We start from the raw sequence: 15,591 nt of genomic DNA, 5'->3' as shown, positions 1-15,591 counted from the left end.
GTTCCTTATAATACTGAAATTCACTATCAGGGTTCCATGATCAGTGTTTCTTTGCAATTATTGAACAAACTCTCACACATTTGTAATCTTCATGTTTTTTTTATTGAATAACTCAAACAACTCATGTCGGCCTCCTACGAGGAGAAATGGCCTTTAATGAAATGCTTACCAGAAATGTACCAGAATACTTAACAAAATGCTTTAATAGGGAATTCAGCATACACACATAATACTGTTATTGACATCTCATATACAGTTTAAGTGAAGTATGTGTTTAAAATGTGAGCAACCTCACACATTTTGGCATATCTTTGGGGGTGTAGCTTTAAAAGTAAACCCAGGTCTTTAGCATTTTGCTCATACTCGTTATGATGTGTGGTTTGAAAAACAGCCATTTCCTTCAAGATTATTTTATCTTTAACACTAAATGTCAAAGTAAAATAGATGCATCACCATCTGCAAATATGTTTTTTTTATTTTTATAAATAACATAAAAAGACAAAACATAAGAAAAAACACACCCCCAGTATGCCAGACTACTGTATGTCAAAGTAGCATGCTTACACCATTAAGTGAAATGCTTTTATTCATTGGCTAAACAAAGAGTGGGTTGTACCGAAAGGAGTGCTTTGATATTTCACTGAGTGCAGTTTGATGCAAATATATAGATAAAGAGATTAAATTGAGCAAGGAAATTAGTAAAGAATGAAATTGATAACAAAACTGCATTCACATAAATCTATCAAGAACTTCCAGTACCGGACAGGCAATGTTGTTCATGTCTACACACGCAGACACACACACACGCAGACACACGCACGCACACACACACACACAGGTTGATGGATGGTGTCTGTAGCATGGCTCCAGTGTTGTGATACCAGATTAGTCAGTGTTCGTCGGGATATGTGGACCCTGTCAGGTAGCCGTTGGTCCCGTGATTTTTGTTGGTCCCGTTGGCGGTGCTGCTGCTGCTGTGGTGCTTGTGATTGGCTGGGGGAATTTCATCTTCATCAGAGCTGGACTCTATGTCGCTGCAGTCGTCTTTAGACACCTGCAGAAATAACAAGAGTTAATTCGTATCTGTGTCAGTATCTGCAGCAGCCATGTGTGGTGGTTGTACAAATGGGCCTTTGTGTGTCAAACCAGTTGATTGTGCCAATCAATATCACTCTACACGCTGTAAAAGCCATGCAATCTATTTGCTAAGAGACCTCTGAACATGACATTATTGTGGCTGCAACTTTATTGATAAATCTTGCAATTGTTATTCCAAATGATTGCTTTATGATTTCGGTTTTTTGAATGTATTTTCAGAAAGTATATACTCTTTGTTGATTGCGATGATTGAAGGTTAATTTAGATAAAAGCTTCAGCCAAATTAAATGCAAAGTACGGTAAGGTTGTGTCAAATAAGAATGGACAATTATTATAATCACAATTTCCCAGAGCTTGACTTTTTGAAATCCTTATCATAAAGACATTCAATTTAGATTGATCTAATAGAGAGAAACAGCAAAACCACACATTTTACACGCTTTGATCAGAAAATCTTTGGCAATTTGGCTAGATAAATGATAAATAGATGATTAATTTATATATTTTTATTGATTAAAAAATGTGTTATTATATAATTAACGTCCAACTAGTAGATGCTGGGATTTACTCCCAAGTAGGGAACATTTGACCTGCTAGTTGCGCAAGTAAAAAAGGGGAGGAATTAATCCTCTTGGAAACGTGAATGTCTGCACAACATTTTAGACTAATACTGTATGTGAAATAGTTAGTAAGATATTTCAGTCCTAAACTGAAAGATTAACATTATCATACCTGAATCTGTGCTGCAAGCATATGCAATGATTAGATGAAAAAAATCTGAGAGAATCATGATTAATGAAAATGACTACATGGCTAAAGACATCTAAGCACAAAGTACAACCATTTATACATGATGTTCCCCTTTGAGGCTACTTACATGCAACGGATTCCATTTTCCCACCTTGACGGATGCAGGTAAGCAGGAAGAATAGAAAGGGACAGTCAAAAGTGGCTGTTGACAACACTTCACAGTCTTTATTTATGAACTCGCCAATTATGCAACAACAGGTATAAATGGAAGGTTTATGCAGAGGGGCTTGAAAGAGGAGCTGAGTGTAATGACTCACCTTCCCTTTGGAGATGGCTCGACACGCTGTCTTCACTATGAGGTAGGACCAGAAGGAGTGAAGGAGCTGCAGCAGGATCAGAAGCAGGTTGAAGACCCACCAGGACGGGTAGGGCCCTACAATCTCCCAACTCTCGAACAAGGTGGTATTTAAAATCCTTCCATGGCAACAGAGGGAGCAGGAGATAATTAACTTGGTGAGTTCAATTAGAAAAACACAAGGGGGTAAACGTACTTTCTCTTAACAGGGGAATTATTGTCCGTCCTGAGGATCAGGGAGACAAACAGAAATGTGTGTGTTTCGTTAACAGATCTGTGTCTTAGGAAAACAAGTGATTCATAGTCTTGTACTTCAAATTACTAATTGATTGAAAATCAATAGCCTGGTTAAGCTATCCTTTGGACAAGTCCTGCAAATGGCAGTCTGAGAATCATCCTCCAGATACTGAAGCCATGGCAACAGCTTCACAGTAATGACAACTTTACTATTGGTGTGATGGGGGCTCACTAACATGTAGTGTAGCATCATATAGTGAAACACAGGTGTGGAGCTGTGGGGTGTTGGCTTAAACCTGTTTCAATTCTACACAGACTATTTTACAAGCACCTGTTTTTCAGATAAACCTGAATTACTAATGACAGTACACTTGAATCTAAATGCCTTAAACATAATTTTTATGCTGATCAAAAATCAATGGTATCTTAAGGAAAAGCAGACAACTGCAGCTGCCTGAGTCCAAATCATGCCTCGTCCTGCTCATAAAAAGGTGTGATAACACTGCTGCTGCTGATGACTTTAAGATCCCTGCTGTGCACTCTTTCAAGGACTTACACGGATTTGTTTAAAGAAATAACATAAAACACTGACATTTTTTAAATGTAAAGCAGCATCATAAAATGCTGAAAGATCCAAAATCAACCCCTTTGATGTTTAACAATAAGATGTGTTGCTTTTCATTTGCTGTTTTCTTTGGCTTTCTTCAAAAGGTTCAAGCTGCTGTATCCATAGTAACTATTACTTAGCAACAACATTCACAGAGTGTCTGAACAGCAAACCGTTGTGGAGTGGTTAAAATCTTTGTTAGGGATGCCAAAAGTGTCTCTGTCTGCCTGTATGGACTGTGCTGTATTATAAATGACAAATGAAGTCAGAAGTCAGACTTCAGAAAGATTCTAACCATGATACACAAGAGACAGAATTGCACTTACCAAACAGGATAAACTGCCAGTCTGGAGCTTATGAAGACAATTGCAAACATTGCAAACAAGAGGTTGCAAAGTATCTGACATTTGGCATAGTTTGCCATTTTGGCAGCCTTGTAGAAAAAGAAAGAAACAATCATTCATCTTGGGAACAACTGTTTGAAATATCTCTGAAAGTATTTCTAAAATAAATATCTTTGAAATATCTTAAATAATATTTAAAACAGAGAGCTTTTTCAACATGCACCATGCCTGTATGATTCAATATTATACCACGTGCATGATATCAGACTGTAGCTGAGTTTAGATAAAGCTAAGCATGTATACTCACACACCCAACCATGGCCAAACTCTCCATCCACAGGCGTTTATTATCTCACCCATCCTCACCTCTATTAGCACGTCGGCTGCATCGTGGAGACACATGACCAGTGTTCCCACGCGGGCCATGTTGTTCACGTAGGAAAAGGTGATGAGGGAGATTGTTGCAACATGGTGCAGGAACATGATCAGGAAATCCTAGGGAAAAAGTTGTCAAGGAAATGTCACACAACTAGAGTACTGCCTTGTGGCTGTTTGAGTCACTGCATGCGGTACAAACTCATAGCATCTAGTTCAGACGTGTGATGGAGTCAGACCGACATGACTGCACACACCATAGCAATTTATTATTGTGTGTGTCATGATTGTGTGGATCAACGTCATTTAAAATAAAACCTTTGTCTTGTTGAACCATGTTCGTCATGTACAACTGGGATTTGCACAGCGTTTAAAAAAAGGTATTAACAGTAATGATAAGCCAATGATTAATACACACACAAAATAACATAGCAAGCACGCCGTAAGTGTCCGAGGATTGACGAACTACGTGTTCACTGACTGAATGTGTTGGTAATGATTTATATTGTGTCAAACTGGAAAATAGTCATTTCAAAATATGTTTGACATCTGTGGCGGGGGAATCATTCAATTCCTTAAGTCAAACATACTCCATACAAGCAAAAGTCATTATTTATGTCATTATTAGTGATGCATAAGTAATACAGCAGTATTGGTGGTTGGTCATGGTGAAGCTGCTTTCTAATGAATGTATATACTGTATGGTAGTTTTATTTCAGACAATGTATTATATTTCATAACCACATCATCTATTTTGTATGTAAAACTATTTTAGCATTTTTAAGTGATTAGTAACTTTATATCAAAATATGTTAGGTTTAAATAAATAAAATGTTCTGAGTTACATTCCAGCATTGTTAAAAAATGAGAAATTAATACTCAATAAAAAGAAATCAAACTTGAGGTAAAAATAACCTGAGCTCGCAGAAATCTGAAACATATACATTACTGTATTTAAAGTCAAGTCTACAGTACAATAGTATAGCTTTAGTCCTGTCTTGTCATTTGGTTTGGGATTGCCTTGAATAAACTCCAGGAGACTATGAGATGCAGACAGGTGGCACAGGGAAGCATTCCTCTAGCAAATCTTTAGAAATGTCTCAGCTCAAAGCAACCAGAACCAGTCCAACATGGTGACAGCATGAGGAGGAGGATGAGAAGGAAGAGTAATGATGCAAGATACAGAATGAAAGCAAGGCAAGAGTGTGCAGGGAGAACATACTGGAATTGGCAGGGGATGCAGAGGGTCTCCTCAGTGTAGTGCTGTGCATGAAAAAACTGAAAGGAGAAACAAAAACAGACAACATGCCAACAGTCAACAAAGAGATGACAGAGTGAAGGCATACACAGCATGGCATCGTGGGGGCTGCTGCGAGTGCGGTGAGTGAAGTGTTGTTGTGGAGAGGGGAGAGCTGGGATGGACTGGAGACAGGAGTACAATCATGGCTGGAAGGCATGCAAATTGATACTTGATGAACCAAAAGTGAAACAATATTGATAATGAAAAAAAAGGAGATGAAAGTGGGTTGAAGAATGTTTGAACAAGCTGATCTAAGTTCTTAGAAACCCTGACCAAGTTGGACATTTAGAACTTTATTAAGAGTACATTTTGCATTATGTGTAAACAGCAGTGATTGTATACATTTGATTTGTAAATAAGAAAGCAAAGTTAATGTCAGCTGGAGCAGCTGGCTGGAAATACTAGTGGATAAACAGGGAAATAGTGAATATAAAGACGCAAATACTAGTGGTATTGTATGCGTGCTGATCCATGAAATATTTTAGGATTAATAATGAATGCATCACAAATCGAATCCTCTTTTCTATTACTTTTCTTTCAAGGATGAATTCTTGCGTGGTATAATTATCTAAAAAAATAAAAGTGTAAACTTGAAAAACTCTACACAAATAGTTGGGGAAGTTTAACAGAGACAATTTCTGAATATCGAAAAAAGTGTTAATCCTTTTTGCCCTCGCACTATTATGTTATTTCACACCTCAGTGAGAATATGCTGAGGCAGAAAGCAAATAAACTAAACATTACAGAAAAATGGCCGGTGGACAGAAAGGCAAATAAAATGATGTTGTTTTTTACAACTACTTACAATGACTTAAACAAAAAAACTAAATGAACAGAAACGTCTGTTTCCAACACAAAATAAGTTATTTAAAGTGTCACATTTAGCATTTTTTACAGTTTCATGTTATTGGAGATGTGTGATGTATGTCTTGGTGTCTTGCAGTCATTCTTACCTTCCTCCTGATGTCTGTGAATTGGGAGAAGAATAAGGACAGGTAGAAAGACAGCTCCAGTATATAATAATAATGGATGTCCACAGTCAGTGGCTGCAAAAGACAAAAAAGCATCAAGGTTAAAACTAATATTTGAGGAAGTGGGTAGTAAGTCATCTTGTTATGATAATTGAGAAATGGTGTATTAAATTCCTTTTACCTGGTAAGGGTAGTTGTACCAGCACTCTTTAGTGTTCCAAAGCCATGCAGTCTGCAGAAAATAAAAAAAGTTAATACTCTTTTACCTAAATAATATAAAACAAATAAAACAAATAATACTTTAAAGAGACAAAGGTTAAGACACCACTGTGCTACAATTTGGTGTTAAAACCCCAGGGACAAACGCTCTAAAGACTCCAATTCCTGACAAAATCTGTTATATTTTAATAAAGCCTATAAAGAGCAGGCTCCGTTAACAACACTATAAATGCAGTGATAGGCTGTTCCCACACACACAATTGGAGTTTAGTTTAATATGTAATTTCAGATCTAACACATGACTATCAATGTGAACAATGAACAATGAGTAATTACCTTGATGGATTCTAAATTAAATCAGAGTTGTTTATAAAATACTAAATAACTGGTTTGAGAGATGCTTTTATAGACATAAAAGGAAGCTGGATTAAAAAGGAACAAGGGGGTGGGGTTGGTCAACCTCATATTAGGTTCTTATTCATAACATAATGGCATCAAGACGGCAAGAGAAATGGTAACTATGATTCATAAGAATGAGTTATAAGCAAACAGTGACCCATCACTGTTACTGAGTTTACGTCTCATGCACTCCTCTGCAGACCTGCTCTATTAATAAATCCCATGGAGACTGGAAGGAGCCTGCAGCGAGGATTGCCAGGGAATGAACTCTTTTCACAAAGTGCTTCATCATGCAACTTGTGTCTGTTTTTTTTCATGGCTTTTACCTATTCTGCGATTTCACCTTCTCTGTTTTCATTACAAAAATGTACACATTGCCATGAATATATAAACTAAATATATGAATCTATCTCAGCCACATATTTCTGTAATATTTAGCTGCCATAAAATGACAACAATTTGTGTGACTAAAAGGTGTAAAACAAGAGCTGAACTACACAGACATTGTGGCGACATACATGAGACTATTGTGTTCAAAGAGTGAACATTGAGGCAGAATTTGAAAGGTGAAATGTAAACTTCAGAGATAACGGTTAAGTCGGGGTTACTTTATTTATAAAGGTAAGCAGCATGTAGCTAACATTAGCCTATTTAGGGTTTGGTATTTTAGAAACAAAAAAAATACTTTGAAAGGTTAAACATGTACAGAACTCTCATTTTGACTTGTTTTGATAGTTATTTTTGTGTATAGTTACAAAATACACGTGAAATGTAAAGCATGCTAACTTTAACTGTAGGGGCTAACTGTAGCGCATATCAATATCACAATTGGAGCCTAAATGCAGCCAGAAGAAGCCCAATCAATATGTTATTTAAATTATGTTTTACCGTTAACACATCTTTAAGGCACTGTAAGGCAATATTTCATGAGTATTGTCCAATTTAATGATACGCTTTCAACACCATGGTCATCTCAACTGTCTTTATTTTGCAGCAGGCATTTCAATTAACCCTGCACATACATTATCGGACACACCTAACAATAGCACAAAAAAACATTGACATCCTGAGGCAGACAAGCACCGTAAAATATGCAGTTCATCACTGAGCACTACATACAGTACTTGGAAAAATGGATTGGATATTTAATGAAAGGCAACATTTAGAATTGGTAATACTTTTTATTTATCAGATCATTTTCTGCTCCTTTCCTTGTATGATCCATTATTCAAAAATACTTTTTGCACTAGGCTTTCTTGCAAATTGCCTTAAATGAGTCCCATACACCATCCATTTACTTGCCAGTCTCATGACTAGGCAGCAACCATGCGAGCAACCACAGGATTTCCATGCTTGCCATGTACTTAATGTGAAGTAGAGAAAAAAAGGTTTCAAACTCAGTGACTCATTTTAACTCTAAGTCATAGCAGCAGCCTGGTGCTCATTTGTAAGTAAGGAACACTTACCTTTTTAAGGAAACGCACTCCATAAGTAAATATGTATAGATAGAATGTAAATCTCCACCTGAAAGAAAAAAGGAAAGAAGATACGTAATTAAGATACATTTCAAAAGGTTGGACATTTCATTTGTTTACTTTTGCTTGACAAACTTGTTTAACATTTTTTAGTTTTTTGCCATAACTGCAGTGGTTTTAGTAAGCTATGCGCTAATGAGGAGGACATGCGCCTTAAAATGTACCCTTAGCTGCGTGCAGTGTGATTGCAATTCTTTTCATTCAGCTTTATGTATCTTTCTCTTTCCCAATTTAATTTCTCATCTTTATTCCATACTATAATTTGGGACATTGGATTGAGATGGTTAATTTATAGAGTGTTAATCTGCTAAAAACAATAAGCAAAAAATAATACAGCTGAATCACATCCTGAAGTCAAACAACATACAGTAAAAACATTAGGGTACCAGGGGTTGTGAACACAGCTTGTTCGGCATCCTACTTTTGTTGCTCTGTTCCTACATTCAACACACTGTGGCTCACTATGTGGCTTTCATGCCAGTAATCAAAGATTTGAAGTGGTGTGAGGTCCTCTTATTTCCTATCAAACTCAAACCGGGGTGAGTCACTGAACCTTCACATTTGTGAGTGAAAAAGACAAGACACTCAGAAATGTCCCAGCCCATCTTGATCAGAGCTTTATATAACCCTGCACCTAATGTACAGTAACTACGGCAACACAATGATAGGGAACGTTATAATGAGGTCTGGGCTTACAGGCAGAGAAGAGAGTGCTTCAGCTGACACTTCAGTGATCAAAGTCTTGCTGAGCAGGGTGATGTGCATATATACTGGCTTATAACAGTCAGCAACTGGGAGGAAGGATATAAGACTGGTCTAATAGCAAGCCCGCTTACTACACACCTGTGGAAGTTGCATCAGACAATACCATGTGTCTCTACTGGGATAAAAGCTCATTTGTTTGTATGGCTTGAAAGGGAGACCCCCTGTTGGTTGTCTTTTGGTTGTCAGAGCATCTCGCAAAGTAGTTAAGTGTAGAATTGTGGATTACATGTTTTTTCCTAGTGTAGCCTAAATTCTAGTATACATAAAACATTCGATTCTGATTACAATGCAATAGCATTCACGGAGAAAAACTAAGGAGGCACAAAACAAGGCTTCATTTCTGGGCCATCTATGGCGGTGACAGAAGCTGTATAAGCTGTCATGTTAGACGAGGTTTTGCATGTTGGTGGTGCCGTGTGGTTGTTACAGCTGAACTGAAATCGAACACATTTAGACATCCACAGCCTCCAAACACAACATGACACGAACAGAAAGAGAACAGGATAAATCAGCTTCTCTGTGCACGCAGAACAGAGCTAGTCATTTCAGGGTTTCCCGCAGCACTTTATAGCCCCCTCCCCCCGGACAGCCCACCACCTTAACTAACAACATTTCTGCGGGAAACCCTGCATTTTATGTGAACGTTTGTTCAAGGTTTTCAGTTATAGCTCTGTAATGAATGCTGGAGAATCTCTAAGGATGTTAACACAAGGCCCATTATAAGCTGCTCTTTGTGCTTGATCAACACTATTGTAAAACCAAATTAACTAAATTAAAGTCTACCTGGCACACAGTAAAGACTGTTGCATGGCAACTGGTTCATCACGCCTGCAAGAGTCTTTTTCAAGTGCTGTTGAATCGCTGCTATACATGTACAACCACAATGACTCACACCTGCTTCCCATGAATACTTTTTCTTTCCCAGAGTCAAACACAGATGTTCTTTTTTGTCATTGTGAGATACGTTTCTTTTCAAGAAGAAGTCTTGATTAAGATCGGTTTTACATTTTAAATGTTAAGTATTTAATTAGTATATTTTATATTGGTTTATTTCCTATGCATAATGCAGCAGAAAGTAGCTCAATACACTTTGATATGCTGGATAGTATCTGTGGCTAGCAAATTATGTGTCATATTTTGATTAACTTGGCCTGTAAACTGGCTAAAAACTGTAGTTAATGTTGCACAATAATAGCAGGTTTATGTAAAGTGCTGTGGTTCATAACAGCATCTTGCATAATAGGTTGAATACATTAATTAACCATTCACTAATTAAAATGATAATATGTTTAAAACTGCTACTCATCTATCGATCATCACTAACAAAAAAGTGTAGCGTGGGCGGGATATCAAGCGGACAATGTTTGATTATTTAATTCCATGTTGTCACTTCTCAAGGTGGGTAGTCTGAGTACCAGCTGGCTGCAACTTTTTGCATTTGGCTGGTTTAACATCAAAATTAAGTCATGAAGAACACGTTTTGATAAGCATTAAGTTGTGCAAAAATGTTAATATCTATTTAGTCAACGCCTTTACTTGCCAGACTGTAATGGCTGTTCCTTCCACCTTAGTGTACACGTCTAATTTGCGTTTATTACCAAGCCTCATTTACATTTTTCCAAATGAAAAAGCGTGTTCATAGCCAGTTATTTAAATGTGGTAAAAGATGACTGCAACTAATCTAGGAAGACACGGGTGTGGCTATCCTCTCTAAGAACACATTTCAATGGCTCATCTCTCAGCTGTCCTATAAAGCATCGGCTGAGCACAAACATGCTTATTAGCTGCCGCCTTGGTGTCTGCCGAGCTGCCTTTAGAGAGGTGTGCTGGCGGAAAGGTATGAAAATCCTATGTCCAATATATCAGTCACAGGAAAAGCAGTAATAAGAATATTTGCTGTCTTAAAGGTATTATAGCATTTTTTCGCAGAGGAAGATGCCTTAATCATTTTTTAAGAATTAACTTCACCATTGGTGTTTTACACAAAGAGATCACAGTAAAATGGCATTATTTGCCTATTATTTTAAGTCTGAAATTTGATAAAACCATGAGATGAGGTATAATTGCAGTGACTAAAAAAGCAATAGCTTTCACTTTTGGGATATGCCCTTTTTTTGCTTTCTTGGTAAGAACAGGATGAGAATATCTGTTCTTGCTAATAATCTTCTCTTCTAACTTTTGGAACGAAAGGGAATTAATATACAGTAAACCAATTCCTTCAAATATCAAATATGGTTGTAATATGTTATATCGGACATGTTTTTTTTACATATAAAACTGCTGTGTCAAACCTATTGAAAAATAATGTACATGATATATTATGAAGCCAAAGATAGACATTACAAGATAAAAATAGTTACTTTAGTAACATTTATTCTTGTCACAGAAATACACTGTCTCACATATCTTATCACATATCCTCCTTATGCTTTTTGTTCTCAGTGAAGTAGAGAAGAGATAGGATTGAGGAAGATGAGATGAGACAAGACGGAGTATTGAGGACATCTTCTTCAGCCTGCCCTGACCAAGGGGAACTGACGAGAGTAGGGACTTTGAGGTGAAACTACACTGAAAAAACTGTTCATGTTCATTTTTGTAAACAGTCAACACCATTTTAATCTAGATTTTTTTTCTCGCAATGAACCTGTTTTAGGAAATCCTGGAAAGATTTTAGGTTTCTTTTGTAAAAAGAGAGGTTACTGTGGATGTCTTGAAAAACAAAATCAATACTTATACTTGTTGGAATGTTTTTTTTTGCTGTATATCTTGTTGAAAAAGAGGCAGTAAACAAACTCTATGCAGGGTCTTCATTATTTCCAGACCAAATGTGCACTGCTCCTTTCTCTGTTTGCATAATGAAAAGACTAGACAACAGATCAGCCGACTGAAAACTGAGAGACAAAGAATTCTATCAGTCTGCAACAGCTGTGCATGAACGCCTAATTACAGCACCATCGCTGCTGGAAAGCCTAAAGCCGGACCCGTTTGGAGAATTGCACTGTAAGCAAATGAGACAGTATACTCGGCCAAACTATTGCAACAGCCTAATATCTCCTGCGGTCAATTATGCTGCATGCTGATAACGGCTTTGATACAGTTGTTACTTCGAGAGATTGAATGCCAGCTAATCATGTTCAAAAAGCTCAAGCAAGGAAGCAGTTTATTTTCAGATTCCTGGTTGATGTTGTAACAGCAGTCCAGTAGTTTTACCAGCCAGCAGTGTTCTACCCTGTGAACAAGAGCCTCAGGCGGAGCAGAGGATGTGAGGCTCCCTGTGTCTCAAACTGCCAGATTGGCTGTACCGGTGTCAGACATGACCGTGCTCTGACAGCCACACTCGCTTGATGTCCTTTAACATCGCACTGCTAAGTAACTACAATTTCCCTGATGGCAAATGCTTTACTAAAGATTAGCCATTTCTCCGTTACAGCCTGAGAAGGTTTGTTGTCTGCACTGGGACATGTTTGACTATTATCGCAGAGCAGCATCAAAACTCATGGGGCAATCTTTGAAGGCCATGGATCCAGAGAGGGTTTACCAAAACTAAATATAATCATGATGGCTGTTAAAGGGCTATACCAGCAATTATTGTTTTGTTTCTCCATAAAGCATAAACGATTGGTGGATTAACTGATTAGTCAATACACTGAGAATTAATTGGCAACTTTGGCTACCCTTGTTTCAGTCATTTTTCAAGCAAAAATGCCAAACATTTACCCGTTCCAGTTCCAATATTATGAATTTAGAAACTGGTATTGTTTATATAATAAGTTTAGGCTGCACATGTTCTTTTCGATTACTATCGTTTCTGGTAACTGGCCCGTAATGTGTAGTGGAGTGACCCGTTTACCTGTTCACTTGGTCGGAGAGATTCAGACAAACAATGAGCTACAGGCTCTGGGTTTTTTTGTGGACCATCAGGTCCTGCTTCAATAATTCCATTACAGAAATTTGTTGTGGATATTTTGGTTTGTTAAACATCTTAAAAAGCATCTAGGCGTGAGTGTGTATTTTGAACGTGCAAAATCCTATTAGCCTAGTAGTGACTTTTTAATGGATAGTATACACTACAGTGAGGATTTGCTGCGTTTATCTCTTCATTTATAACATTTTTAACAGGACATATTTGGGTTATGTTCTGTTGATTTACCAAAATACATTATTCTGGGACCTGAGACATTTTAATGGGCATTTCCTCTTTTTAGATATTGTGTAAATTTTTCAATTGATATTTGTTATTAATGAAGCTATAGCCATAAGCTTAACACAACTGCCAGCTTTTTGTAAAACATGTTTTGTGGATAAAACAATGCCTATTTTAATTACTTTTCACCCATAGCTTATTAGCCGACAAACAAAAGAGTGATACATGACAGCAATAAGACAGATATGGCCTTCACTATTTCTGGAAAATTAAAGTCTATGCTAGTTATTTTTCCTAAACTTAAATATTAGAACAATTGGCTTGCATCTCAGTTTGGGTTTGCTGTATGATAAGGTGTTAAGGCTGATTTTCCTTACATGCTTTCACAGAATCGGGCAAGGGTACTGGGCTTCTCCTGGTTTCGGCGTTGTCTGAACCAGCGCTGGATGGTCCGCACATCCCAGTCAAGCTGTTTGGACAGACCCTCCAACCTTTTCTCATCTGGGTGCTGGCAAGACAACATAAACACGGCATAGCTTAGTTTCATTGAGGCACACATATCATTAGATATACATACTAATTATGAAAAGAACACATGCACCACCTTGGTTATAGCAGTGAAAACCTTCTCCAGGATAGCATTGGGTTGTGCTTTCTGTGGCCCATTTGTTTGGATCTTGAGGCCCATGGCACATGGTCTTGCAATAAACCTGCAAATAAAAATAACATGACTTGTATTGTTTGTATTTAGGATTAGGGACACAAGGCACCAGGAAGTATGCATATGAACACACTCTTTGCAGGTGTGCATCTGCTTGTTACCAATTCTTCTTTTACTCTAACAGGATATGAATGTTTTGAACACAGGTGGTTTTCCCCAGGTTATCTTGAGAAAGAGCATTTCTGGTTAAAAAGTCAGTATTGTGTCATCATATCATGTCATATACAGACAGTGTGAGTTTCCAATGATTCATTTGATAAAACACAAACAGTGAGGCAGTTATGCTAACCAATTCAACTATTGGAATAAACTGTTTACTATAACTAAAACAATGATATATGCAATATCTCATGGATTTAAAACATTGTAAATGATACACCATGACTAGTGCCTTTACTGTTTCAGCAGATCTTCCCTTTTTAAATGATCAAACTATGTTTTTAGGGACTAATACTGAACATGTGAGGGGTGTAGTGGGGCCTTACTCAATACTTGTAAAAATACTTCTGACCCATATGCCTGACTGTACCATCATGGCTTGATTATTGTACAATAATATAAGATGGTCATATCTGGAGCAGTAGAGTGACAACAAACCACCCGGATAAGTAAAAGGAGCCGATCACCGGCATGGTTCTTTGTCTAAATTCAGGTTGGAGCAGAGAGGACAGTAACTGGATTTGGCAGATACAGTATGGTTACTTGACCGCACCGTGTGTATATGCTCTGACAGATGCATCAAATGCAGACAGCGCGTAACGCTGCAGGCCTGCAGAAACAAGGATGATCAACCATGGTGATTTGTGGGCTAACCAGATAAGATGCCATTGTTTAGATAACAGATTGAAAAACATGGAAAGCGGGGTGTGCTGCCTGCATCACCCACCGGAGCATTTCAGCCACACAACAAACCGTACCACAGCCACCTGGATTATCGCATGTGCTTAGACCCACCTTTCAAAAACCAGCCGAATCATAAAGATGCAGAATGCTAAAGGACACGCCAGATACAGATCCTCGGCTTGCGGGAATGTTGCTTCATCTGTGTTTTTTAAGTCAGCCCAGGTTACATTGTGGGGGAGCCAGAATCTCTCGTTCCAAAACCACGCCAAAATACCGGCCATCTCCCTGCAGCAGACACCGTAACCGGGGGGAAAGAGAAGTCGTTGGCCCGCTGTGTCCCGGAGGTCTCTCACAGGCGATCTGACCGTGCACCGTGGCTGATGATGAGATATCCGTGTGAGCCGTCCGTCCGCTTCCCCTCAGCTATCCCAGTGTAGGGAAGTAGACTCAATCAGCTCCTCAGCGACTGATTGGTGCGTTGAAATGTCATGCAATACACTCGCTTTACGTTATGCCGGCTATAACGGCGTAATCAAGGTAGACCACGTTTTGTGTAGCACATATAGAGTAACACTAACAGTGTATGTTTCCTTATGAACGGACTACGGAAGGCTAAATGCCTTTTGTTTTGTTTTTTAAAGCTATTTTTACACATCTTGCGGATGTATTATAGTAGGAAACCCCACACTATCCTGCCTACCATGTGAGGTGTCGTCTTCAATGTATTGTTATAACCAGATTCAAACAGAATGTGAATATTTTTTTGTGAGACTGAAAGTTAAGCAGAATGTATGACAACACTAAAGAGATGGGCTACATCATGTTGGTTAACCACGCCATCTACTGACAGTTTCGATGTAGTACACCTCTGGGATGTGAAATTCATAAATGATCTGATATCTTTAGTCATTGGTATATTTGGGCACTA

At 38.0% G+C, this 15,591-nt stretch overlaps 1 protein-coding gene across 1 annotated transcript; it reads right to left on the bottom strand.

The window, feature by feature from the left end:
* Positions 1-85: 85 nt before the first annotated feature.
* cers6 (ceramide synthase 6) lies at positions 86-15,396 on the bottom strand. The gene is made up of 11 exons (XM_063886952.1): positions 14,775-15,396; positions 13,704-13,809; positions 13,477-13,607; positions 8,122-8,179; positions 6,219-6,269; positions 6,020-6,112; positions 3,758-3,886; positions 3,374-3,480; positions 2,166-2,322; positions 1,976-1,999; positions 86-1,054 (listed from the first exon to the last, which is right to left on the bottom strand). Exons 1-11 carry the CDS (start codon positions 14,942-14,944, stop codon positions 890-892), a joined length of 1,191 nt encoding a protein of 396 aa, XP_063743022.1. The 5' UTR covers positions 14,945-15,396; the 3' UTR covers positions 86-889.
* Between the last annotated feature and the right edge of the window lie 195 nt (positions 15,397-15,591).

This window comes from Eleginops maclovinus, chromosome 7 (genome assembly GCF_036324505.1).
Source record: "Eleginops maclovinus isolate JMC-PN-2008 ecotype Puerto Natales chromosome 7, JC_Emac_rtc_rv5, whole genome shotgun sequence".
NCBI classification, from domain to species: domain Eukaryota; kingdom Metazoa; phylum Chordata; class Actinopteri; order Perciformes; family Eleginopidae; genus Eleginops; species Eleginops maclovinus.
This window is presented reverse-complemented; position numbering and strand designations above follow the sequence as displayed.